General features: G+C 54.1%; 1 protein-coding gene across 1 annotated transcript in view; it reads right to left on the reverse strand.

Moving 5' to 3' along the window:
• The window catches only part of CACNA1E (calcium voltage-gated channel subunit alpha1 E), a 123,878-nt gene extending 96,996 nt beyond the window's left edge, over nt 1-26,882 (reverse strand). Inside the window, exons 1-3 of the mRNA XM_049776647.1 lie at nt 25,875-26,882; nt 4,133-4,238; nt 2,996-3,135 (exon numbers count right to left, since the gene is read on the reverse strand). Coding sequence (XP_049632604.1) covers nt 2,996-3,135; nt 4,133-4,238; nt 25,875-26,140 — 512 coding nt within the window. The 5' untranslated portion in view covers nt 26,141-26,882. The remainder of the gene's footprint in view (nt 1-2,995; nt 3,136-4,132; nt 4,239-25,874) is intronic.
• Between the last annotated feature and the right edge of the window lie 244 nt (nt 26,883-27,126).

Below are 27,126 nucleotides of genomic sequence, written 5' to 3' on the forward strand. Positions count from 1 at the left end.
CCAGGCCAGCCACAGCTGAAAAACAGCCATAGATCCCAGGACTGTCCACCAACAGCCACAGATCCTGGGTCTATCCACCAACTCCTGAGCACTTACCTGGGAGTATCCCCCAGGCATCAGCAGGCATGGCCCTAGAAACAAACTAGACAGAGAAACTAGACAGGCTCTGCCTCTGCAACTTCCCCAAACATGGAGTGAGTAGGCTAAACTGGATGGAGAAAAGGCAGCAAGGCCACGAGCCTATCAGAAAAGCAGGACTACAAGATAATCAGGGTCCCGAGGGAGCCTGTTCTGTTCATTTTACCCTTGATTGCCACATTTATAGAAGGAGGGGTAAAAGTCAAAAGTAAAGTGGCCAGTGGTCACACACCTGTTTCACATGCATGAAAGTACTATATTTCATCTCCAGCAACTTCCACTTCCAAAAAAAAGGAAAATTTTGTAAGACAGACAAGTACACACAAACAGTAGTCCCAACAGACTGTGGCCTGGAGAATTTACAGGGTGAAGAATTCCCACTGTTTTAGCACAGAATTCAGTGCCTATTGTAACACATCCTCAATCAAGCCTGCTGCAAACATCTCTCAGCTACTGTTTCCCACAAACCAGGAGATGATGAGTGACAGTGTGAAGGTGAGGCTTCAGGGACCACTAGTGGCACCACTTAGGAGACCAGGTGCTGTGGCTGTGTGGAAAAGAAGGAGGGAGTTTCCCCCAAAGCACAAGGAACAGCCACATCTGCCTCTATTTTCCAAAAGGAAAGGGCAGGAAGACACAGTACAGCAGGGAGGCACTGGCCTTGCATGCAGCCAACCTGGTTCAGTCCCCAGCATCCCACAGGGTATCCTGAACCCAACAGAATTTATTCCTAAGTGCAGAGATAGGTGTGATCTCTGAACTCTGCCGGTGTCACCCCCAGATCCAAAGGAAATTTAAGCACTAACTCAAATCCCTAGTGGCAGCACTAGATCCACTGTAGCAAAAGTCCCAGTGCCTGATTTGCAGAAAGGCCAGTGTCCCCACATAAAAACAGAAATGGAAACGCGAGAATGTTCTTTGTCTCAATAGCAGAAATTCTGCCAAAGTGGCAGCCCAGAAGGACAGCTACTCAGTAAAAAAAAAATCAGTCTAAACAAGCTAAACAGTCTAGATTAACTTCACTATACATTCTATTTTTTCTGTGTTTTATTTGGAAGTAGGAAGAGAAGAATCCAAACCTGGCCCCAAACTTTCAATGCTTGGGGGAACCTACATGGTGCCCTGTATCAAATCAGTGCCGAGGGCCACTGCAGCCTCCTGAAAAATTTCAGCAAGTACCTCATCCACTGTCCCATCTCTACGGAAGCCCCTGTAGATTTTATTTTGTTTTATTTTGGTTTTTTTGGACCACACCCAGTAGACCACACACTAGGACTTACTCCTGGATCTGCACTCTGAAATCAATCCTGGCAGGCTTGAGGAACCAGATGAGATGCCAGAAATTGAACCCCGGTCAGCAGTGTGCAAGGCAAACACCCTATCCATGGTGCTATCACTGCACTCCTAGATTTTATTTTTGAACCACTCAAAGAAAAGAACAGTACTAGAGGCTACAAGAGGGAGGAGGGGAGAGAGTGACCCCCCTCCAGAAGCCCCCCAGCTGGAGCCTGAGCCCTACAGCCAGTTCATAGGAGCTGCAATGAAGTCAGGCATAGATAAGAGCCACGGAAAGTGAACTCGGGAGAAGGGCAAAGAGTGGGGGGCTTCAGTGAGCCCCACCATGCCAATGTTTCCCCAAAAAATCCCAATTCTCACTCAGAGCCTCCCAAATAGATCTGACCCATCACCCCCTTTGCAGAAAAATATCCCTAGAACTCCCCTCTGGAAGTCTACCTTCCCCAACATGTGGACATGGGCACTTCCGAGTAGTCAACAACAACAACAACAACAAAAAAAATGTGCTGAATTCCTTGATCACGCCCCCCCACAAGGAATACCCTCTGGATCTGGAACAGTTCTGTGGGGTGGGCACATTGCCCACTCTGGGGAGCTGATCATGCTGCACAGTCACAGATTTCCCCCCCCCCCATCACAGGCACAGCAATTCTCTAGGTACAGCTTAACAGGTGATCAGTGGAGGGGTTCTTATAACATCACCAGTAGGAAGGAACACTGAAGAATGTTCTAGCTCAGGAGAATGCGGACAATCTCACACAACCTGCACTTGTCAACTGCCCTCAACCAAGCTGGAAACAGGCAAGGTCACCCAGGCACGCAGAAGCTTCTGGGGGGTACCAGACTTTGGGGGGCTGTGTGCTTTAATTTTCCAAACTCACCTTCAAAGATGCCTTTTGTCAGGAGCTGGAACAGCCATGGTCAGAGTGAAATCCAAACAGGTATTCAGAAAGAATTACTGATGGGATTTTAGGCTCTCCTCAGCCTCCAATTCTTGCCATGATGCCTCCAACCCCAACACTGACATGGTGTCCCTCCAACACTGGTATCATGTCCTCCACTCCCACCCCCAAAATTGACTCCATCCACAAGGTAATGAGTGATCCAGTGTTGTATCTCTTTGAAGGGTCACATCTGGCAGAGTCCAGGTGGGGATGCTCCCCCCATACTAGAACTGGGATACCACCCTTCCATCCCCTCAGCCCTAAAGGTAACGTCGGGATGTGTTCTTCCCAGCACCAGGCTGCACAGGAGAACCAGGGTTCCCAGCACTAGGACACCCATGTTCAGGAGAAGTCTGGGAATGATGGAGAGCCTCTCCATATAAGGGGCTCATTGGAGGGGGGATGACTTTAAGAGGGAACAATATTATGTCGAGGGCCAACTTTGGGCAGGTGTATTGGAAATCAGGCACAGGGTAGCCAAGTCTGTAGGCGGGACCCAGGGTCAGACCCTATGTGCAGTCAGATCCGACATAAGCCACCTGCACCCCTGCCCTCCTCCAGGGTCTGCTGCTCCCAGCCCGCCCACTGCAGCTGCCTCAGAGGCACGGAGCACTCACCCACTGAGGACCACGATGAAGTCCATGACGTTCCAACCATTGCGCAGGTAGGAGCCCTTGTGGAAGATGAAGCCCAGGGCCACAATTTTGATGCCAGCCTCAAAGCAGAAAATGCCAATGAAGTACGGCTCTGTCTTCTCCTGCAGGAGGAACAAAAGATGCCAAGGTGGATACCAGTCCAGCTCCTTCTTCGAGGCCACACTGTGTTCAGTGAATGTGGCCCAGGGCACTCAGGGGGAAGCGGCTGGAGAAACTGAAAGGCCACAGCACTGCCTTGTGGGGGTCAGCGGACTTCATCTTCCTTAGGTTTGCCCAACACTCCCAGCATTGCTCCCACAAATCTGAATTTGTGTCTAATCTCCTATTAATTTGGAGGAGAGGGTTGGTTCTCCTGGATCCGTGCTCAGGAGCTGAGAGCTTGCCATGAGAGGTATTTGGGGGACCATGCCATGCTGGAGACAGAACATGGGACTTCCATATGCCCAGCCTGTGCCCCCTCTCACTCTGGACCAACCCAATCCACCATGTGTCTGCATGTTAAGTTCTTTGTGCACTTCCTAGACTGAATGAGACATAAGGCAAAGATGACAAGAAAGAAACATAAACATAAACTGAAACCTGACATCCTTCCTCTTTTCCCCTGCATCCTACTTTTCCCTCCTGCCCCCAACCAAAGTCCCTGGGGGAAGGAAAGCAAAGTAGCAAAGATCCAAGCCAACTCTTTTCAAGCAGTTGTGGGCCATGTACAGAGTCCAAAGTGGATGCAATTCATTCTGTGGGCAGGAATGGGCTCATTTGCAAGGGTCATCCTCCTGGCCCAGGAAAATTGCATTTGTGTCCAGCATGAGTTTAATCCCCATCATAGCATGCCCCATCCCCCATCCCAGAAAAAAATTTTAATTTTGGGGCTGCACCTAGGGGTGCCTCAGGGGGAACTATTTGGTGCTAGAGATCACACCTTCCCTTGGAGGGATCTCCCTGGCATCTCACACTTTTCTGGTCCTTCCCGTAGGGCAGGGGCAGGCGTCAGGGTGTGAATAGAAGAAAGGCATTGGGGGGGGGGGGAGAGCAACAGAGCCAAGGAAATGGGGAGGGAAGGAAGGGGAGAGGAGGGGAGCGGAGGAGAGGGGTGCATACCAGTCTCCTGGACATCGGAGTCTTGTCATCCTCTGGCAGATGCTGCTCCAGGGCCAGGACGATGCAGTTGGCGATGATGGTGGCCAGTATCATGTACTCGAATGGCGTGGGGAAGGTGAGTTAAGGTAGTCACAGAGAGAGGAGCGCAGACACACACTCGCTTTCCATCTCCCACCCACTGGTGGGGTAGCAGGGGGGCAAAGGGTATCCAGAATGGGCAGATAACCATCTTGGGTTGGACTCAGAACACAAAGCATCCCCCCTACCCAGAAAAAGAACTCGGCCCCCACCTGACTCCCTAGTCCCAGACCCCAGCCCTTCTGGACTCCACCCATGGCCCCATGCTCCAACCCTAAGGCCCAGAATCCACTTATTCCTGACCCCGCCCCTCCAAGACCCCGCCCCTTTTGGACTCCGCCTCTTGTCCCAGACGTCGTCCCACAGCCTCAGACCCCAGGACTCTTGGACTCCGCCCTATCTCGGCTCCACCCCTCCAGGACTCCGCCCCCAGTTCCAGACTTCACTCCTCCAGGGCTCCACTCCACATTCCAGCTGGAGTCCGGATTCTGAGCAGCTGGAGAGCTTAATCCTCTCCTGAATAGGAGCAGCCCAAGAGAGAACCCGCAGATGCCAAGGCAAGGAGCCTGCTAAACGTGCCAGCCATGGACCAACCCCTGCACCAGCCAGGAAAGCTGAAGATGGGATTTGGGAAGGCCAGGGGCTCTGGGAGTCGTCGAGGCCTCAAAGAACCACCCCTCCTGAGGCCAGGAGGAGGGCTCGGAGGACTGGAGCACGGGCTTTAGCGTGCCAGGACCCCTAGTCTAGGAACCCAAGAATCCAGAAGCCCTGATGGCCAAAGGCCAAACACATAACATTTCCTGAAGAACATGATTTCCTTCCGACAGCCAAATTAGACCAGAGATAGAACAAGGGGAGCAGTGGGTGTGGGGCCTGAGGGGAGTGAGTGGCCTCCTGGCTTTGTACCCTCATTCCTAGCAGGGGTCCCTGAGAACTGGTGACAGGACTATTGTAAGCGGACAAGGCAGTGAGAGCTGCCCAGGGCCCAGCCCGGAGACCACGTCCCTGAACCTTGTATCCATCTGAACATTTGCGCAGGGCTCACTCATTAGCTACTCAAAACTAAAGCATTAAAACTAATAACTGTGTCTTAGAGACAGAAAGGAAAAGGATCTGGAAGGAAGCCGAGTTTCCTCAGGGGTGAAAACTAGTCTCACTTTCTCCTTGAGTCCTGGACTATTGTCTGAGTGTTCTCAGGAGCACAATGTTAATTACAGCGAGCAGGGCGCTTGCCCAGAACGGGGCCAACCTGGGTCTGATCCCCAGCATCCCAGAGTCCACCAGGAGCGATGCCTAAACGATGAGCTCAGTCAACTCTGAGCATCACCAAGTGTGGCCCTAAAACAAAAATTAATTTCTAATTAGAAATTCAATTAAGTTGTGTCGATTCTGAAATATGTAGATAGAGTAAAGAAAAAGCGAAAAAGATAAAACTCCACATCCCCCTTCGGATCCGAGGGTCTCAGAAATGAGAGTGAATTTCTGCAAACTATGGAAGCAACAGAGCCAGGGGAAGGGCCGCTGGAGGAGCAGGCAGCCAGGAAAGGGCTCTGGAAGCTGCCGGAAGTGTCCACTCCTCCTGTCTGCAGCATCTGCTCTCCAGGGGCATCATTGCATGAACTTCCCTGGCACTGTCCCCAAACATTCTCCTTCGTGCCCCACCCCACCTCCAGCCCTTAATGAGGACCCTATGCTCCCACGCTCCTGTCTAGCAAGTTCACGACAATCATTAGGGAGCTGGTAAAAATAGGTTTTGCTTATTGATTTATCCCCTTTCCCCAATGTGCCTGCCTTCCAATGGCTGCCTAGTTTCCCTAGCAACACAGCTAATTTGAGCAGCACTCTTGGCCAGCACACCTGCCTCTCCTCGCTGCAGCCCCCAAGATGGGGCACACACATGGTCTCCCCTCTGGTGCTCAGCTGGTCAACAGAACCAAGGGAGTGTGGGGGGACCAGGCTAGGAGCTGAGCCCACACCCACCACTCAGGGATTCAATTACAAAGGGCTCAGGCCTCAATGGGTAGTCTGGGATGTCCACATACTTGGGCTCAGATGCCCACCTGCTGATTCTAGTAAGTGTCTGTCTGTCTATCTCTCTATCTCCTGCCTCCTCTCAGATTCTGGGGCATCAGAACCCTGGGGATAACCCAATATGTCTAAGGCACCTGCCCTGCCAGCACAAGTTCATGAGTTCGGTCCCTGATATTGCTACATGCATCAAGCATGGTCCTGGCAGCCCATATGTCTGCCATTCTTGGTACAGCTCGCAATGGACAGCGGCCAGGCAATTGCAGCCCCTAGCCAGCACAACTGAGAATTGTGCAAGTACCCCAGACCCAGTCGTATTATCTCATCAGCAGGGAGAAAGAGGAGCAAATACACATGTACACACATCCCTACATGCCTTCATTCATATCTGTGCACACACATGCGCACCACATACCTACACAATGCCCCATGCCTGAAGTCAAGCCTGTGTTCATACATATAAGCCTACACAGGTGCCACAGACAAACATTCACTCCTATGCATGTCCACTCATGGTTATGCGTGTCCATTCACACCTATCCATATCCATTCATGCCTATGCTATTTGCATCCATTCGTGCTATGCACATCCACTCACACCTATGGTCATGCTTTTGCATGTCCATTTGTGCCTATGCATGTCTATTCACACCTATGCATATCCCTTCTCATTTATGAGCGTCCACTCATGCCTATGAACATCCATTCATGCCTATATGTGTCCACTCAGGCCTATGAATATCCATTCATGCCTATGCACATCCAATTCACACCTATGCATATCCATTCATGTCTATGCACGTCCATTTAGGCCTATGTGCATCCATTCATGATTATTGTGTCCTTTCATGCCTATATACGTCCACTCAGCGTATGCTCATGTTTATGTGTCCATTCATACCTAGGCACATTCAATCATGCCAATAGGGTCCATTCATGCCTATGCACTTCTACTCACCCCTGTGCACATCCATTTTCATGCATATGCACATCCATTCATGCCTATGCACATCCACTCACACCTATGCACATCCATTCAAACCTATGCATGTTCATTCTATGCCTGTTAATGTTCAATCATGCCTATGTGAGTCCATTCATGCCTATGCACTTCCATTCACACCTATGTGCACACATGCATAGAAGGTACTGAGGGGCCAGGGTCTGAAGGTTACAGGAACAGAGGCAGAGTGCATCCACCCCACTATCCCTGGCTTTGTGGGGAGCAGCTTTGGCCACTCACACAACACCAGGCTAAAGATGTCTGGAACAGTCCATCAACTAAGGGGAGACAGGGCACTCCCTTCCTCTCTGCATTGTATCAGGTCACATTGGATCATGATGCCCTTCTTGGGAACTGGTTGTTTATGTGGACACATCCCAAGCCCTCCCACACACTGCCTGAACTCATCGTTCTCATTTATGGGGATAACTCAGACAGTCCTGGGGTGATGGAGGGACTCCAGCTGGTCTTCAAGCAGAGCCAGAGAGATGGGATGCAGGAAGCCAGGGTTCAGGCAGCCATCCCCGCCTCTCAAGACTGCTTCACTCCATGAAAAGAATTAGAACCTTCCAGAACAGTGGCAGAGCCATGGAGCAAGCCTAGTGCAGCCATAGCCAATGGAAATCATAGTTAACCCTGTTAGAGCTCCAAACTGGGGGCCATGAGGTGGTACACAAGGTGCAGAGTAACACTACCCCACTCAGCAATGTCCAGGTGTCTGGGGACCTGCTGACATGTAGGAGAGAAGGTGCAGCCAGTGGCCCCTGGGACAAGCAGAAGCAGCTGACACAGCCAAGTGCCAGATCTGGGCAGGACTGCAGAGGCTGGTCAGTGAGATCGCCCATGATCTGAGCAGGTCAAGCACCAGATCCTGTGGGTCCAGGATGAAGACAGTGACGTCAGGTGAGTGGCCTCAAACCATCCTGTGGGGCAGCAGAGTGTTTGGCTAAGGGCCTCTGCACAGTGCATGCCTGGCCTACTGTCCAGCTGAACGCACATGATTCACTCGGTTCAGCCCAACCCAGCCCATCATTCTCAATCTTGGGAACCAAAATGAAAACCAACCCAAAAGGTAGGTCTGGGTCCTGAACCTCATTCCCATTGCCCTCCCTCTGTTCCAGAAGCTGAGGGAAGCCGTCTGGTCCCAACAGAGATCATTGAGCAAGGAGCTCCTCAGACCATGAGCCTTGCTGGTGTCTGAGGCTCGGGCTGAGTAGGCCAATGAGACCCCAAAGACACTGACCCAGTATAAGTGCTGGACGGAGAGACAGGGATCTTGGGGTTCCAGGACAGCTGTCTGCCTTTCCCCAAGAACAGTGGTGGTTTTGGAGGGGGCAGGTTCCTGTGGGAACAAGTTCTGCTTCTGGCTCTGGGCACCTGGGTTTCCCCATCCTTGGATTTTTGAGCTTTTAAGCCACATGGAAAGGCACCATGCAAAGGGGGACCAAACCAGCACTTCTCAGCAGGAGACACACCAGTGCCCAACTAGCCATCTGCAGTGTCCCCCTTTCCCAGATTCCTCCCAAATTCTAGACTCTCACCCAAGTGTCGCCTGTATTTTTTTCTTCCTGTAAGTTTGCTCCCCCACCTCTTCTCATCTTTCAAGGATCATGGGTTCATTGTGGAGGGAGTCACATACCTCGCATGCAAGAGCCCCAATTGGTTCCCTCACACCACGAGTCCCCTAAGTGGTCCCCCCGGAGTGACACCCCATCCCACACTCAGCTGGGGTAGGCCCCAACATTGCCAGGTTGGGGCCCTGAAAAGCCTAAGGAAAAGAAGAGGGGAAAAAAAAAAAAGAGATGATATGGGGAAAAATACCAAGCCTCTTTTTCTTTTTTTAAAACAAAACAAAACAAAACGTGCCACGTGACTTCCAGCCTTCTCATCAGTTTTTTAACTTCCGTTACCATGGTGGTGGGATGCGACCTGCCGGCACCATGGCAACAGCTGCCTCTGTTCAAAGTCCCTGGCTGACAGGCAGCAGCGATGCAGCTCAGCCTCGAAGGCTGTCAGGCCTAGGGAGACGGAAGAGCAGCACACCTACGGGAGCCAAGAACCTGGTGAATGAAAGGCAAAGCAAGCAAGGCGGGTAGTGGAACCAGAAGCAGGAGGAGAACCCCCCCAGGGGCTTTCAAGTTTGCAGGTACAGACCCCACAGATCCCTCCGGGAGATCAATGAACTCATCCACCACAAACAAATGGCCTACGACCGCCCCATGGAGCCTACCTGGAATTCCTGCACCCCTCACCAGCCCTCCATACTCACACGGAGAGACCAGGTTTTTCCACAAAGAGATGAACCCCTTCCCCAGCGCCCAAGTTCCAACAGACAGGCTAATGTGGGCTGAGTCTACACCACCTTTTCTGTGGCCCTATGACCTGAGACAGTTAGCTGAGGCCAAAGGCTGAAGAACAAAGAAGACAGTGGTGAGACTGTATGGGGGCCGGCCCTGACACTGTGTACATGGCAAGCAGTTACACTGACAGCCACACCAGGCCCACACCCACTGGACAGCTTGTCCTTCTGGGGGACTAAGGACAGACAGGAACTAAAGCCTTTTTAGCAGAGGTTGGGGCGATCTCAACACCCCTACAATGTTGAGGAGGCCTCAGGCTCTCCCCAGTGATGCTCAGAGACCACCTGGTGCTGGGAGTTGAATCAGATTCAGTGACCTGAAAGGTGTGGGCCTGACCTCTGAATCCGAAACCCCCACCCTCTGCACTCTCGCCCTGCTTACATGAGCCCCGCACTCTCGCAGCAGACCCTTGGAGTATCTCCTGGGCCCTTTACTGGCCTCTAGGCCCCAGCACACGTCCCCATGTTCAGACACATCTCTGAACTGACAGGGCAGAGGAGCAAAGGCCAAAGCTTGAGAGAGGGCAGATGCTCAGTTACTCCAGGGGACCATCTCAGACCTAGATGTTCCCATGGGACACACACCATATGTCCAGCACTGGTCATCATAAGGGGCAGTACCGCTATTCTTGCTGCCCGCTCTGCCTGGCCTACCAAGCGGACACTAAGGTGCAGGAGGGATCCCTCACCTCACTCTGGGGAGTGTCCCTGTGAATACTGGGCTGTGGGGATTCCTCGGGGCTGTACTAAGGGGCTGGTAGCCAGACCTATTCCCCCACACCCAAAGAGGCTGGAGCTTCTGGCCGGATCTGTCTCCAGGCTATGCCATGACCACACGCCCGGACTGGCCCAGACCTTGCATGTTTGCACTCCTGGGGTGCGGCACTAAAGATGCCTCATTCTCTCCCAGGCCCATGAGTGGCTCTGGGGAAGCAGAGAAAGGCGCAGCTAACTGACCACTTAATGAGGTCAGTGCCCCTCTGCAAAACCACCAAAGCAGTTTCTTTGGTTTCATTTGGGGGGCCACACCCATCAGTGCTCAGGGCTTACTTCTGGCTACTATGCTCAGGGATCACTTCTAGGATTCTATGGGGTGCTGGGGACCAAACCCCATTCGGCAGCCTGCAAGGACAGTGCCCTCCCCACTGAGCTCTCACTCCAGCCCTCCTCTGAGCAGCTCTGAGCTATCATGGTCTCTAGTCTCCCATCTCCAGAGATGAGTCTCAAGGGGGCTCGGCCACGCAGAAATTTGGGTGCCTGCATTTCCAGAAGTTCCCAGGCTGCTGCAAACCATGGGTGGAGAGCCAGGGCAGAACCATGCCCTCCAGTCAGGTGCAGTCCAACAAAGGAGACAAAGATCCTAGAGGAAACCAGGCAGTACCTTTGGGTTCTGCTGAGACAGGCCCGAAGTGCCTGTTTTACAGACCAAAAGACGAAGGCTAATGGCAAAAAATCTCCAAAACGGAAGCCAGAAACCATTCTGGGCGAGCTTAGGAGTAACCAGAGGGCATGAAATGCAGGTACTGTTTTGCCTGCATTTTTCTGGCCCCAAACTCATGCCTCAGTTTCCCACTGCACCTAGCTGAGTAAGGCCCCATCTGGACAGCTGATGTTTCTGCAGGCCTTTAGAGAAGAAATAGGAACAGTTCTGAGATGAGAAAAGCTCACTTTTGTACCCTGGGCTCTGCTAAGGTCCCTCCCTGAGCTTTCCAGGGACTTGGGCAACCATTTCTCATCACTTTGGTCTCTTAAGTCCTCAGCACCTTTCCCAGGCACCCCAGGAGCACCAGAGGCAAGGAGGACCTTGGTACCAACAGACCTTGGTACCAGAAACCTCTTTCAGAAATCTCTCTCCTCTATCTTGTCTGAATTCTCCCCCTTTCTCTCTCACCACCACTCCTGAGCTCAGCCACCTCTGCATGCACTCTTGCACCCCTAAACATCCAACCCACAGATTAATGGAGACTGGGGAGCCCCCAAGGATGGGCACTCATGGGGAGCTGGACAGGCAGAGATGAGAAGAGCAGTCATCCAAAGTGCAGCACTGCAGATTCCAAGCACCCTGCAGGAAAAGGGAAGACAATTGGATTTTGGGTTCTCTCTGGACCCCACCATCCTCTTACTGGCTCAGGCAGTGAGGCGCCTCTGATGATGCTGGGAGCATATTTTGGTGCTATAAGCAATGAGGTTTGGGACTCACTGAGAATATGGGGCAGTAGCAGTATCTGGGAACTTCCCCCCAAGTTCAAGCAGCAGAGTGTGTGGGTTTGCGAGTGGGAGATGCCCATGGCAAGACAGGGGCCTACGGGGCTGGAGGTAGCATGAAAGTAGGGCATTTGCCTTACATGCAAAAGGACGGTGGTTCAAATCCCAGCATTCCATATGGTCCCCCGAGCCTGCCAGGAGCGATTTCTGAGCATGGAGCTAGGAGTAACCCCTGAGCACTGCCAGGTATGAACCTCCCACCCCAAAAAAGATAGGGGCCTAGAGAACTGCCTCCTCCCCAGATTGGCCATGTGAACATAGGCTGCTTCTCCAGAACCCCAAGGAGTGAAGCCCCTGCCCCCCTGTATTTTTCCAGCCAGCCTGGTCTGCAGTGGCAGAGGGTCCCCAGAGAGCTCTGAGGCGGGACAAGAGCAAAGGGGCTTTGAGTGTGGCTGAGTGGAGGGAAGAAGTAGTGCAGAGACAGGAGGAGATGGGAAGGATGGAGCAGAACAGAGGCAGACAGATGGGCCAGAGCCTTGGCATCACTTCAGTTCAGCCCATAGCTTTCGGGCCCTCCTAAGTCCATTTCTGGCAGGGCAACCAGCATGGCAGGGAAGGAGGCCCAAGGAACTAGAGCACCTCTACCCCTGGCCTGGCCCGAGACCATGTCTCAATGGGCCAGGGGGGTGCAGGGCACTGCTGTGAGCTTGGCCAAGCACAGAGGAATCAATGGGAGAAGATAGGATGGAACAAGATGGGTTGGGCTGGGCCCCATCCCACCACTTTATCCGAGGTGTTTTCTCAATCTGCTCTGAGGATTGAGGAGAGCTCAGAGGAGCAATTACCAGGTCACAGCAAAGAGAAGGACAGCCAGAGGGCCATGCCTTGGGGGTCTGCTGTGGAAACGAAGCTGTCCCAGAGTCACTCTAAACCCAGACGTTCCCGTTTTCAAGAAGGAATTCTGATAGATTCCAGCATCTGCTCATCACTCAGAGAAGATGCCCATCCTCAGCCAGAAGGCCACAGGGCAGTAGGGCAGATGGAGGCCATGTGCTCGCACACACACACACACACACACACACACATACACACACACAAACACACACATACACACATGCCCACATATATATGCACATGTGATACACAAAGGCATGTCTGCACACATGTACACATGCACAAGCACAAGGTACAAACATCATGTGCACACATATGCATAAATCATGTGTAAACTCACATGCTTATACACAGGCCCAGCTGCGGGGGTAAACTGTGTTCTTTTGCCAAGAGGCCCAGAGCCCCTGTGTTGACACAGTCTCAAGCCCCATAACAGCGCTGACCCATGTTCCCATGCCTTCTCCAAAGGAGCCCCCATGGCTCCCTGCATCGCAGCTCCTGGTCAAGAGCCTCTCAACTCCAGCCTCCATGCAGCCGTGACCCAACCACACTCTGTGTCCACCTGTACCCCTGCACAGCCCTGTCTTACATGGTGCCTGGTCCTGTATTGGGCCCAAGGGCACTTCCGGACCCCTGTCAGATCCCACCAGCCTCCCTCAGGCAGGCGTCCTGGGGTCCCCCACACTGACCATGAGTGCTTCTCTATACTCCTGCAAATCCTACTCCCTTCTCTGACTCAGAGACAGGCAACTCAACACAGGAGTGAGAGGGGCAAGAAAACTGCAGACCCCAGAAACCAGCCTGAAGGCAGCTTCAGGGGGAGGAATCTAGACTTCCACTATCAGGCCCCCACTTCTGGCCCCCCATGTCTGAATCTGCAGGTTGGGGTGAAGATGCTGCAGATTCACCATCTGCTCCGTGCACAAACCCTGTTAGTCATGCTGGGAGTGGAAACTGGACTCTGGGCAGACCTCAGGAACTTCCTCACAGTCTGACTACAAGTACCCTCCCCCCAACACTTTTACGTCCCCTGCTGCACTCAGCACAGAGAAAGCACCCAGCCCAGGAATGTCGTGAGGAACCAACAGAGCAAGGCACAGAATTTGACTCTTGGCCTTACGCACTGGAAACACATCCCCACCAGGCATCACACACACACACGTCCATCAACACAGTCCGTGTCCATATGCATGGGGGACCCTCACACCTGCCTGCTCAGGGGACAGAATCACAGAGGTTCACACAGGACACCCCCAACCTGACAGCACCCCGCAGGGGAAGTGTATTAGAAACAGTGTGACAAGTGGGAAGGAGACGCCTGTGGTGTCTGGGGAAATGGAAGGTGGTGTCGGGAGAAGAGAGAGACTATCTGGGGAAGAGAGAAACGGTGTTGTGAGGGAGGAAATGGTATGTGAGGAAGGAGATGGTGTTTTGAGGAAAGAGATAGATGTCAGGAGTGTGGAAGGGATGCCAGGAGGAAGGAGACAGTGTTATGAGGAAAAGGGAGACGAGATGTCAAGGGAAAATGGAAAGTAGTGTCAGGAGGACAAAGAGACTGTGTTGTGAAGAGAAAAGAAACAGTGTTGTGAGGGGGAAGAAGATATGGTGTCAGAAGTTGATGGTGATATCGGGTGGAAAGAGACATAATGCAAGGGAAAGAGAGGCCTGGGGTTGGGAAAGAGGATGGTGGTGAGGGGAGGAGGAAGAAGGTGTGAGGAGGGGACAATCTGGGGAGGATGGAGAAGGGATGCCAAGAAGAAGGGGATTTATTATGGGGGGAATAAGTTTTGCAGTGTCAAGGGTAAACACAAGCCTTTCCATAATTATCCTAAGACACACGTTCTGAGAGGATCCCTCACCTCTGCTCTTCACAGACCCTCAAGGCTCACCCCCTCTCTTGCTGTCCATCCGAGGAACCAGATCTGGACCAGTCAAGGCACCTGGCTGGATGGGGCTCCCCAGATCACTGAAGCACTTCCAGGCAGGGCATAGGAGCCCAGATTCACTTGAAAAGTGAACTCCCGAGAGCCCTCTAATCTCCCAACTCCCAAGTCCAGCCCAGCAGCCTTGTCCCCACGACACTTGGAAGGAGGGTGCTTTGGAGCAAGCAAGACACTGCCTTAGGCCAATCCCAATCAAGAAAGGCCAAGCCACCCCCTCCCACCACCTTCCCACCACCCCACCACACAGGGCTCAGGACACACTGAGAAAGGAGGTTCAGGGATTCAAGAAGCACAGAACTACTGGTGCAGCTAACAGACGTAAAATTGGGGGCAGTGGCGGATGGAGTGGAGACCAGATCTGATCCCGTCCAACAGTTGTTTGAATGAACACATATAAAGTATGGACCTTGGCTGCGGCTGACCTAGGATAAGGTGGGAAAGGGAACCCCGTCATTCCACATTCAGGTGCAGGGGGAGTGGACAGGACAGCAACCAACCAGCTGGGCCAGCTCCTGAGCAGCAGCCTTCCACCTGCATGCCCTGCTGAACGCAGAGAGTGACACTCATTTCTGTTTGGAAAGATTCAGCATTCTGGGGACCTGTGGGGGCCTCATTACCCCTCAAGGGGCCCACAGGATGTAGGGGCAGAGTCAGACATGAATGATGACAGACACAGGTGAGCTCTGGGTCCACACAGGCGAAGGGATCGAGGCCTCCAGTGAGACATCAAAAGTCCCTGTTGCTTACTTAACTAAAATGAGAAGTGGTTGCAGTCACCAGCAAGCTGGGAATGACCAAGGATTCCCAGGGAAGGACCTTCTCCACGCAGGGAAGCAGGGCCATGAGACAGCAGTATGGGGGTCACTGTGCAGAGACAAAGCAGGCGTCATGGGAGGAACTGAGGCTACTGACTCGCAAGAGAAAGGAGGAAGGGGACTCTGGGACAGCAGTGGAGACTGGAAGCTGCGGTGTCATGTAGAGCCAGGGCCTGATAGACAAGGGCAGCCTGGGGGCCCAGTAGACCCTGAGCAGCCTCGGACCAAGACCGGAAACACTGCCAGGTGTCCAGGCTCAGCCGCAAGTGGGCCCTGGCAGGAGCACCATCCCCAAAGTCATTCTCAGCCTCTGCTGGGCATGTCTACAGCTCTCCCACCCAAATCAAAAAGCAGGAGGTGGGACATGGAGTCCCTGTCACCACTATCAGCCAGGGCCACCACAACAAATAGCTCGATGCAAACAGCACCCCACGTTCTGGTGGTCTGACACCAGAGGTGGCCAGAAAAGCAGCATGTTTACTTGGCAAGAAATGACCAGTACCTGGGACACTCCCCCAAGAGACACATCAGCTCCTCTGTCATGACTTCGCAAGTAGCAGGACACCTGTCCCTCAATGTGGACAGTGGGGACAGAAGTGATGTGGGAATTGTGGATGGGCTGGTTTGCTCTAAGGTGAGAGCCTGTGATATATCATGGGTCCAGCAGCACGGAGTCTACTGCCTCTTTCTGTGGGGTTCCTGTCCCTCTGGTCCCCACGGGTGCCCCTGCTGGAATGGGAACCCTCTTTCTGAGCACTCAGCACTCTTGCCCACCCTCCCGGCACCGCATAGCAGCCACAGCCTACCTACAAGAGTGCTTTCCCCACTGCAGGATCTCAAAGTTCCAGCAGCCAAAGCAAGTGAAGACAACGTATAGGGCTCTTCATGGGATGGACACACACCCCGTGCTCCAGAGAGGGTCATCGGGACAGCATGCACAGCCACCCACCCCTAGGTGGACCGTTCTCGAGTCCCATGCACCAAGCACACTCAAGCAGGGAAGGTGAGGTCCCAATCCAGGCATCAGACACTCAGTCTCCCGAGGCGGCTCCTTGTCTAAGGAATGTTAAGGAGTATAAAGGGTATATATGTGGTGGACATGCTGAAGAAAGCAATGAGACTGGTTGGTCAGACAGTGGACCCAGGGTATAGGAAGCCTGTAGAGTGATGGACCCACCCAAAAACACCTTCTAGATTTGAAGCAGGCAATGAGGACAGGCTGCAGGCTCAGGTTTGAGGAGCCCAAGGGAAACATTAGGTATCAGTTCATGAGCAAGGGCTGAAAAGTGAAGCTCCAAGGCATCATACATGATCTAGGGCTCCCTGGACAAATTGTGTGTGGGTGTTGTGTGTGTGTGTGTGTGTGTGTGTGTGTGTGTGTGTGTGTGTGTGTGTGTGTGTGGTGTGTGGTGTGTGGTTTGGGGACCACACTTGGCAGTGCTTATAGCTCACTCCCTGCTCTGCACTCAGGGATAACTCCTGGTGATGCTCGGAGGACTTGTGTGTGGTGCCAGGGATTGAATCGGGGTCAACTAAGTGTAAGGCAAGTGCTTCCCACTGTGCTCGCTCTCTTCCCCTCTCTGCATACCCAATGTTACCCTCTCCCAGGGCAAAATGTTAATCTTATTTGTTGGTGAGACCAGCCCATTTCTAGGAGGGGTCTATGGAAGGTAACAAAAAGGTTGCCTCAGGGGCAGAAAGGAATTTCGGGAGAAAATTCAGCAAGGGAAGCCTTGGTGAGAGGCTAGAGAGATATCCAGGACAGGTTTAAATGCAAGGTTGCTTATGGAACCTGCTTAAAAGATTTAGCTTAGAAGCCACACTTGATGGCTAGGGCCTTGAATAAAGTTGATGTCTCCTGAACCTGACTGCCTATGGATATTTTCTCGAAGTTTCCCTGAATGCTCAGACCTGCAGGCTGGAAGGGGGTGCAGGCTTCTGGCCTGGCCGAGAAAGGCCTCATCATCCTCCACCACCATCCAGGACTCTATAATTAATATGTAACTCTACACCCCCCAACTCCCAAACCCAACAAATCTTGATGATCCCAACACTGCACATTTCCACACCGAGTCCGAGCTCCCAATACTCCAAAGTACCCGGGTAAATGCTGTCTATGGCCAGCACCAATGGAAATGGCTGGGTCCAGGATAAGCTTCACAGGTGGCCTAGTTTGTTTTGTTTAGATTTTGGCTTGAGGGCCACACCTGAAGGCACTCAGGAATTACTCCTGGCTCTGTGCTCAGAAACTATTCTTGACAGACTTGGGGAACCATATGGGATGCCAGGGATCAAACCCAGGTTAGGCTGTATGCAAAGCAAATGTCCTCCCTGATGTGTTATTGCTCCAGCCCCAAACAGGTGGCCAACTCTGATCTGACCACTTCCAAATTCAACACCCGTGCAGTGACCTCTTGCTCCCAAAGAGTGCAGGCCAGTGCAGAGAAAGTCAGCAGGAGGCTTAACCCAGTTCACTGCCCATCATGAGTGACCAAGGGAAGATCACTCAGGGGGCCAGAGCAATATCACAGCAGTTAAGGCACTTGCCTTGCATGTAGCTGAACAGGTTGGCTCTCAGGCATCCCATAGGGTCCCCCAAACCCACCAGGATTGATCCCTGAGTTCAGGATAAAGAACAAACCTGAGCATTACTGGGTGTGGCCCCCAAATAAAACAGAACAAGGAATCATTTGGAACCGGGAGAGGAAACAGGGTTGGGGACAGGTCCTTGGTCTGCATATGAGCCTGGTTTCATTCAGGACTATGAGGACCACCCCAAACACAACAGACATGACTCCGATCATTTGACCAAAAGACCAAGTTGACCAATCAGAGCCCAGAGCACCACTCAGGGAGCCCCATTCCCCCCCCACAAATAAGGGGGCCAGAGCAATAGCACAGTGGTAAGGCATTTGCCTTGTACATGACCAACACAGGACAGACACCAGTTCGAGTTCCAGCATCCCATATAGTCCCCCTAGTCTGCCAGGAGCCGACTTCTGAGCACAGAGCCAGGAGCAACTCCTGAGCAGAGCCAGGTGTGACCCAAAAACCAAAATAGATAAATAAACAAATAAATAAAAATAAATCATGCCATCCCAAAGGCTAGCATTGTGCTGAGAGCTGGGATCACATGGCGTATGTCCCAACCCATGCAGGGAGTGGGGGGAGTCTGTCAATTGAGCCCCAAGGAGGAACAGATCCTAGATCTGCTGGCCACAGTCACCCCAAAATAATCTGCACTTTGCCCAGAGCAGGCTTGAGGCTTTGCCATCTGAACCCAATGGCTGAGCAGGTGAGACTCGAGGTTGGTATACGGTAAAGAGAAGGAAGACTGGCATCCTTTGAGCACCATAGGGGATAGCTTCCCTACTTGTTCATTTTCATGATTGAAAACTTATTTTTCACCCCAATTTTTTATGACTCTAAGGCACTGGTGTCCAGATGAGAACCACTATAGTCTCTGCTCTCCAAGTCAGGATCGAAGAGTCAGTAGTGGGACCTCACGAGACCAGGGTAGGGGGAGGCCCCCTTGCCTGTAACCCCTACCCACATCCAATCGTACAGTGACACTAAAGACATAGGCATCAGAGAGGAGACTGAGACAGTGAGACAAGGCAAATACAGCGGATATGGTACATGCCTTGTACATGGCTGACACAGGTTCAATCCCTGTCATCTCATATGCTCCCCTGAGCACCACCAGGAATAATTCCTGAGCACAGAGCCGGGAGAAACCCAAGTACCACTGGCTATGACCTGAAAACTAAAAACACACCATGGAGGGGAACTATCCGTGACAAGGAAAGGGGTGCCTGCTGAAGCTGTCCCCAGTGCACAGTCCAGAACCATCCTGAGCCATTGTGGAAAATCCATTTCATGCCTTTTGACCAGGAGCAGCCCCAGGAGACGGCTTAGGACAAGACATCAATAGCAACAGCACCGTCCAGACTGGGGTCGAAAACCAGCCCAAAACAAGGGGGAACAGGGTTCAGGGTGCAGGAAGAGGGGTCCCCAACAGTGATCAAGACCCATTCCTCCCCCACCTACCATCGCATCCTATATCTCCCGCCCAGATTTTAATAGCATGAGCCTTTGGCGAGCTCAGACAGAGGTAACTGAGGAGGGGTGGAAGTGACCCAAGGTTGGTGGTAGCCGGGCTGTGATTCTGCACCAAACGTATCAACAGTGACCCACAAAGAGGAGCTCTGAAACCTTCCAGATGCAGCCAAAGCCAACGCAGCAGAGAAACCATCCTATTATGCAGTGCTGCACCAAGCAACCGCCCACGGGCAGAAAGGCCACGCTCGGCATTGGGAGGCCCAGCAGGACCGAACACTCATGCCTCCTGCCCCTAATGGACCTCAGGAGCCTGGAACCCCTCTCACCAGGCCTGCCCACCCACTGCTGGGGATCTCTGAACCCCGCTTTTCTTCAGGCCTTTCTTTCGCTTTCAGTGTCTGAGTGGGATTATTCGCGCTATAGGCTCAGAACACAACATGGTTTGAGAAAAGATGAGCAAGGCCCCACTGGGACTGGGGGATCTGGGGTGTCACCCCCATTTCCAGCCAATGGTACTTCCTAGGCCTGGCCCACTTCCTGCCTACAGGCCACACTCACTGCAGGGACTACGGAATAGATGGAGGATCTGCAGCAGAGACCTGCCAGGCATGGGGGGCAGGAAACTGGGGAGAGTGAAGTCAAAAGGACCTCCCACAAAAAAGCATAGGGGTCCGAGCCCCCTGCAGCTGGGTCCCTGCGCACCACCATCATCTCAGAGCTGAGTCCCCACCCTGCCTCTCCAGCAGGACCCAGATATGTGGGCCAGTGGATGGGGCAGGGGTGGGAGGGGCGTAGGTGAGGAGGATTTCCAGGCGCCAAGGGTTGAGCACAAGCCTGAGGTCCGGGTTTCATCCCCGGCATGATATGAACCCTGAGCACTATGCTACGAGTTGCAAACCCAAGACACACACACACACACACCCTTCAAAGAAAAATGAACCAAAACAATCGAGCACAGGGCAGAGAATCCTGGCAAGACACAGACAGGCCTTGGGCAACTGTCCCCTCTCCAGAGGTGGTGGCTTTAGAAGCCTCCTAGCGTGCTTGGACAACTCTCCACACCCCTAACATACCCAGAATCCTCCACCTTTGCATGAAACCAATGCAGAATGGCAGAGGCAACCTGGGGGGACCCGTGTGGGATGGAGCATCTTCCTGAGTGAAAGTAGGGAGATCTGCCTGGCTGTCGGGCACCCAAGTATCACAAGACTGACGGAGGGATGGCACAGGACTCAGTGAGGGTGCACTCGCCTTGCTGCATGCATGAGGCCCTGGGTTTGATCCCCTGGCACCAGAAAAAAATGAAAGAAAAAGAAAAAGAAATAAATAACAAGAAAAGGTACCCAGGAAGTAAAGTGTCCCCACCTCCTGGCCACCTTCCGGCTGCAGGAAAGAACCAGATGGAGGAACAAGTCCTGCTCTGGCCCTTGGGTGGCCCTGTGCCTTTCCTCTCCCAGAGAAAGACAAATCACCTCTCTTTTCTGAAAAGCCTATGAAAAGCCCACACAGATAATGAATTATTCACAAAGACTGAACCTAAAAATGAGAGCGGGAGAAATATAGAAGCACAGGGAGGGGAAGGGAGACCAGGGCACAAAGGGACAAGAGAAATGGGGTGCCCACAAAGAAAAGGGGGTACACACGGGCAACTTCCCGTCTTCGAGGAGGGAGGTCAAAACAAGAAGCCTGGGCAGGGTGTGCGCACGGGGGAGGCTCTCCTAGAAGAACGAAGCAGGGAGTTTGAGGAAACAGGGCAGAGCTTGGAGCTCTGAGCTAATGCAGACGAGGATTTCACATTTTCAGCTACAAATATGAAAATGGAAAGAAACCAGATGTTTCCTTTAAAAAAATTTAAAAAGAGGGGGGTAGAGTTGCAGGGTTCAAGGGGAAAAACACCTACATTTTTTTCTACTGCCACTGCTGAAAGGAGAAAAAGAGAGAAGCACTTGGGGAAGTGGCTAATAATCCTCCAGTCTGATGTCTCAGAAACCAAAAGGAAAAGAGCTGCTGTGTTCTCCTCCTCCTCCTCCTCCTCCTCCTCCTCCTCCTCCTCCTCCTCTTCCTCCTTCTCCTCCTCCGCCTCCTCCTCCTGTTAATTCATAGCATGTAACCGAGAACACAAGCAGTGGGGTGGGACGTGACAACACGTAAACCAGCAGACAGAACTATCACCTCTGAGATATTTTCGACTCCCTTCTAAGTCAGCACATTACCATCCAATTCCTTCACTCCAACCTGCTTTCCAAGGCTGCCTCGAAGCTACAAGGCAAGTTCTGCTACCTCCCCCCACCCACAGCCATTTGCTGCCTCCACACCCAGACCAGACACTACCCACACCTGCAGGGCAAAGGAGAACAACAGCAGGCAGTGATCTGGGGATGCCTTGGAGTCAGAGCCTTGGGCCCCGAAGCCTCGAGGCCAAGTGTCACAGCACCTTTGCTCATACCTGCTCACACCCGTTTGCATCTGCCTGCATCCTCATCAGGGGATTCTGGCTGCTGCCCACACTCCACCCCATCATCAGAACCCCAGACCAGAACCATGGCAGAGCGAGTAGGGCGCTGGCTTTGCACACAGCTGACCCAGGTTCAATCCCTGGCAGCCCATAGGGTGCCCTGAGCGTGGCCAGAAATGATCCCTGAGTGCAGAGTCAGGAGTGAGCCCTGAGCACCACCAGATGTGACCCAAAAACAAATAAACCAAAAAGAATTCGGACTCCAGAGTCATAGGGACCCGTGGCCTGAAATCCTCACAGGATCAAGCCCCCAGTTTTACCTTCTGCAAAGCCTCACTGACAAGCCATGTTAACTCCATCCACATATGCAGACAACCAGAAATCCACAGCAGTAAGACACTGAGGCCAGTGGGAGAGCCCCACAATAGGATTTCAATGACTGTCCAACAGAGTCTTAGAATGGGTGCTGTGACCTCAGCAGCTGCTGCTCCAAGCTCTATGGAAAAGGAAGCTCCCCAGTGAGTGGGGTGTGAGAAGTGGGGGACGCTGCTGTTTCTTTTTTGTCATTTTCTGAGTCACACCTGGTGATGCTCAGGGTTCTGCGCTCAGGAATTAATCCTAACGGGCTTGGGGAAGTATATGAGATGCTAGGTATCAGACCCAGGACCCTTCTGTGCTTTTTCTAATCCCCTGGAATGCTTCTTCTGTCTCTTGCCCAGAGTCACCAAGTCCAGCCAGCCTTAACCTTAGTCCTCTATTCTGACCATGCAAACAGTAGGGAGACACACCACCCCAACGGACACAGAGCTTGGCAGAGGACCCAGAGAACATGGAACATTCCAAACCTTCCCTGAGAACCTTTGGTCGAGTCCATTAGATGAGCAAGAAAGAGAAGATTCTGAGATGTAAAGATCACATTTGAAATCAGATTAGCATTTTCAAAAAGGTTAGAGTCCACTGCAGGGGAGGGAGGAGAAAGAGAAAAAGAGACAGAGACAGACAGTCAGAGACAGAAAGGTAGAGAGACAGACAAGAGAGTACAACATAAAAACACAATTTCTCTCTCTGCAGACGAAGCTTCTAAGAAAAATGAGGCACACTGGCACCAGGCTGCTGAATTGCTCCGATCAGCCACACTACATCCGGGTTATCTCAGGCATTTGTTCCAGAAAGATCCAGATCTTTCCTATGTCTGAGTGAAGGGATTGCCCACGGCCACCCCAAGGAGAGGTGCCAACAAATACCCATCATTCCTCAGGCCACTGTGACAAAGGTCGAAACCCCACAGGGTCGGTGCAGCCATTGAGGGTGTCCAAGGGTCAGGGAGAGGTGACCCCAGAACAGCCTCTTTCAGTTCCGGTCAGCACCCAAGCCCTGGGCCTTAGAGAGCTGAGATGTCACCTGAACTTGGATGTCCACAATGATCACATGAAGAGCCCATTAAAACCCAGTTCTGGACTCAGCAAGGATGAAGAGGGACACGAGAATCTGAAATTTTAACAAGCCCCCAAGTGTTTTCAAGCTTTTTTTGAAAGACCCAAAATACCCCCTCCCACAAACTCAAACACCCATTCCCATCCCATATGCGGAGAGATATTCATTAATGAGCAGACCCTCACGGTTACCCAAGAATGTTCTAGAAACCTGAGGTCTATGAACTTATTTCATCCTCCCAGTCACTCATCACCATGATCTTCCCGACAGACAGGTGAGGGGCAGCGAGCGTGAAGAGGTCACTTTTCAAGGTCACAGAGCTGAGAGGGGACCAAGATTTGAACCTACAGGGCGGCTCTCAAGCTGTTCTGATCATCAACCACTCACAGGGCAATCGGTTTCCAAAGAAAGCAGAGAGGAATCTTGAGGGGACGGGGGCGTGGAAGGGCAAGGAGGAGAAGCTAGAAGAGAGATCCCCCCAAGGAAATCGTCCCACGTGGAGGAAGCGGACACGAATCAGGGCAAGGGATGGCGTGGAGGAAACCCAACATGGCACAGAGCACATGGTACAGGACACTTGCCAGCCTCGCTCCTAGGCATAGCCCGGGCAGCTAGCTGCAGAGCCACAGCTGAGCTCGGGAGCCCGCGCAACCCCTGAGTGCCAGGCGGAAACCAGCTTCCAGGGGCCCCTCTCTGCGCCCCATTTTGGCCCAAGACCAGGAAAGGGCGCTGGGAACGAGGCGCAGAGGGACCGACCGGGATGCAGCGGGGTGCAATATAAACGGAGACCTCTAGCAGAGGCGGCCACGTGGTGCGCAAAAACGCACTCCAGGGCCAGAGCGGGGCGGTCCCGGGGTGGCCTGGGGTCCAGGGGGACCCCACCATCCGGCGAGTACGCAGGCACGGCCCCCACGGAGGGAGGGTGCGACCCCGTTCGGATGCCCGCGTGGCTTTGTGTCTCTCCCGCAATGGGGCAGGGAGGTGGGCGGTGGCATCGGGCGGGGCACGCGCACGCACGCACACGCGAGCGCGCGAGAGAGGGGTGCAGGGGTGCGGAGCCCAGCAGCACCAGGTGGACGGGACCAGCTCGGAAGGGTCGGGGGCGGCCGAGGGCGGGGCCGGCAGCACACAATGAGCCTCCGGCGCACCCCGATTGCCGGGCGGGGCCCGGACCCTCCTTCTGCCCCCCTTCCCCTCCCCAGACGCTGGAAACACGCACTATTGGGGGTGGGGGCAGGGGAGAGGGGTGCGGGGCGCTGTGGCGGGGGAGGCTGCAAGGCAACGGCGGGGAGAGTATCTGCTGAGAGATGCACCCCGTTTCTAATGACGGGGAGCTGCTGGAAGCTCAACGCACCAGCCAATCGCCGCGCAGCCGAGGCCGGGAGGCCCGGAGGCAGAAGGGGAAGGCCGGGAACGGGCTGGAGTGGCCCGCCAGACCCGGGGCCCGGCTCCAGCTGTGTCAGTGCTGCACACCTGGGGGTGGAGATGGGGTGCGTAAGGAACCAGGGGAGAGGAGAGGAGAGGCCGGGAGGTGCACCCCGCCCCCCTGCCTTCCCTCTCCGCGGGCATCCCAGTCTCCTCTCTCCAGCCCACCTCCCACCACCACCAACTCCCTGACACCCCATTTCCAAAAGAGCTGCCGGGAGCCTGAATTTTAAGAATGCGGGCGCCTCAGCTGCTGTCGGCATTGGGTAACCCCACGAGGCCGGCAAGCTGAAGGAGGGGGACAGTCTGCACCCCTTGACACCACCAGTAACCACTGCCCCCACCCACCCTCGATCCCCCAGAGCAACTGGACGCCAGGCGGAGAGACAAGCACTGGCGCACGGGGAACTCCGCCTGCTCGCCCGCCCGCCCGGACCACGAGGATCCGGATCGCTCCGGAACCAAGAGGTCCCTCGACCCCGCTACATACACACCCAGGGGACCCAGGGGTCCTACCCAGCCCCGCTTTCAGGTGAAGAACCGAGCGGCTGGGCCGTTTGGGATCGCGCCTCCCTAGACCGTTACGCACGCAGCAGAACTTAAGCAAAGGCTCCCCCAGGAGTTGGCAGGATGGGCGAACGCGCCATTGTCCGGGGGTCCCCCTGCAGCTCGGAAAAGGCTCGGAAACCCCCACCTCCCCTCCAGGAGCCTGAACTTCGGTGCCCTGGAGCGAACAGGACATGCAAACGGGGAAGCAGATCATTCTGAAGAAAGCTGATCGCCAAAAGAGGCTTTACCAGGCGCCTTGCTCTGGGGTCCACGGCTGGGATCAAGGCCAAAATAAAATGCAAAGGGCTTACCTGGAAACCGCTTACGCGCGGACACCGGGTGTGCGCTTCACCTCCCCGGGACCGGCCAGGCCGGCCACGGCGCTAGGAGCGCGCGGGGGGTCTCCGCCAGGGTTTCTGGCCAGGACGGGCACCCCCGGCCCTGGAGATGCCAAGGAGACCGGGGGGCGCAGAGCCGGGCCGGAAAGGATATGGCCAATCGGTGAGCTTCTTGGCGTATTTCCTGACCACGTTGTCCTCGCCGAAGATGAAGAGGGATCTGTTGACGGTGAAGCAGTTCTGCCGGACCGGGATGGGGTTGTACAGGGCCATGGTGCGCGCCCGCTGCGCCTTGGTCTGCTTGTAAGCGGCCGCCTGGCCCGACGCCTGCACGGGAGTTCCCGGCCGGTTCCGACTCTGGTCCGAATCGCCGTCGCCCGAGGCCGGCCGGCCGACCACCGCCTCCCCGAAGCGAGCCATCCTAAAGTTGAGACAGGCAGAAGGACAGACACAAGGAGCTGAAGGCGGGATGGCCCGGCCGGACCCCGCGTCGCCTGCAGCTGCCGCCGCCGCCGAGAAGCCCTTCCAGCGAGCCCGCTGCTCCGAACTGTTAAATCTTAAACGCACGGTCCGCCGAGCTCCATTCCGCCGGGAGGGAAGGGAAAAAAAGAGAAAAAAAAAAAAAAAAAAAAAGAGAAAAGGCCAAACAAAATAATAATAAAATAAAATAAAATAGCGGGGGCTTAGGGTGGAGGGAGGGCGCTGGGGTGCTCAGTTTCTGAAGCAATGCTTTCCCCCCCCCAACCCCACACCCCTTCCAAATGCCAGTGCGGGGCGGTGTTCAAGATCTGGGGGTGGGGCTGGGGGCGCGGATCCGCAAACAGCTCCGCACCTCCTAGTTCTGGGAGAGGCCGGCACCCCGCCCCGCTTTGCTAGGTAACAGTTTGGTGATTTATTGGGGGGCTGGGAGGAAGGGTAGCCGAGCACAAAAGAACTTTAAAAAAAATGTAAAATAAAAAAAATGCAAAGACCAGGATGGGGGTGCGCGCGTGCAAGTGCGTCCAGGACCTCCCACTGCCAAGATGGGGGGCTTTGCAAGCCGCCGGCACGGCCCGGCACGGCACAGCGCGGCACGGACGCAGCAGAGCTGGGGGCGCGCGCGCGGGGCGGTGCTGCCTGCGCCAACCGCAACGCCACGCAACGGCCCGGGCGGCCGGGAAAACGCTGCTGGAGCCCTGGCGGGGGTCGCCAAGACGTCCGGGCCCCCTTGGCTTGCTCGGGCTGGGCAGGGCCGGGCGCCACCGAGCGCAGGCCGCCTCCTCCCGGAGCCCGCCGCGTCTCCGCGCAGCGCAACGGGCAGCGGCGATGGGAGGCTGCGCCGGTCCCGGAAAGGCGCGGGGCGAACAGGTTGCAGCCGCGCCCCGGGGTGGCCCCAACTTCGCCGCTTTCCACCCCCCAGACCCCTG

This window comes from Suncus etruscus, chromosome 7, assembly GCF_024139225.1.
Source record: "Suncus etruscus isolate mSunEtr1 chromosome 7, mSunEtr1.pri.cur, whole genome shotgun sequence".
Lineage (NCBI taxonomy): Eukaryota > Metazoa > Chordata > Mammalia > Eulipotyphla > Soricidae > Suncus > Suncus etruscus.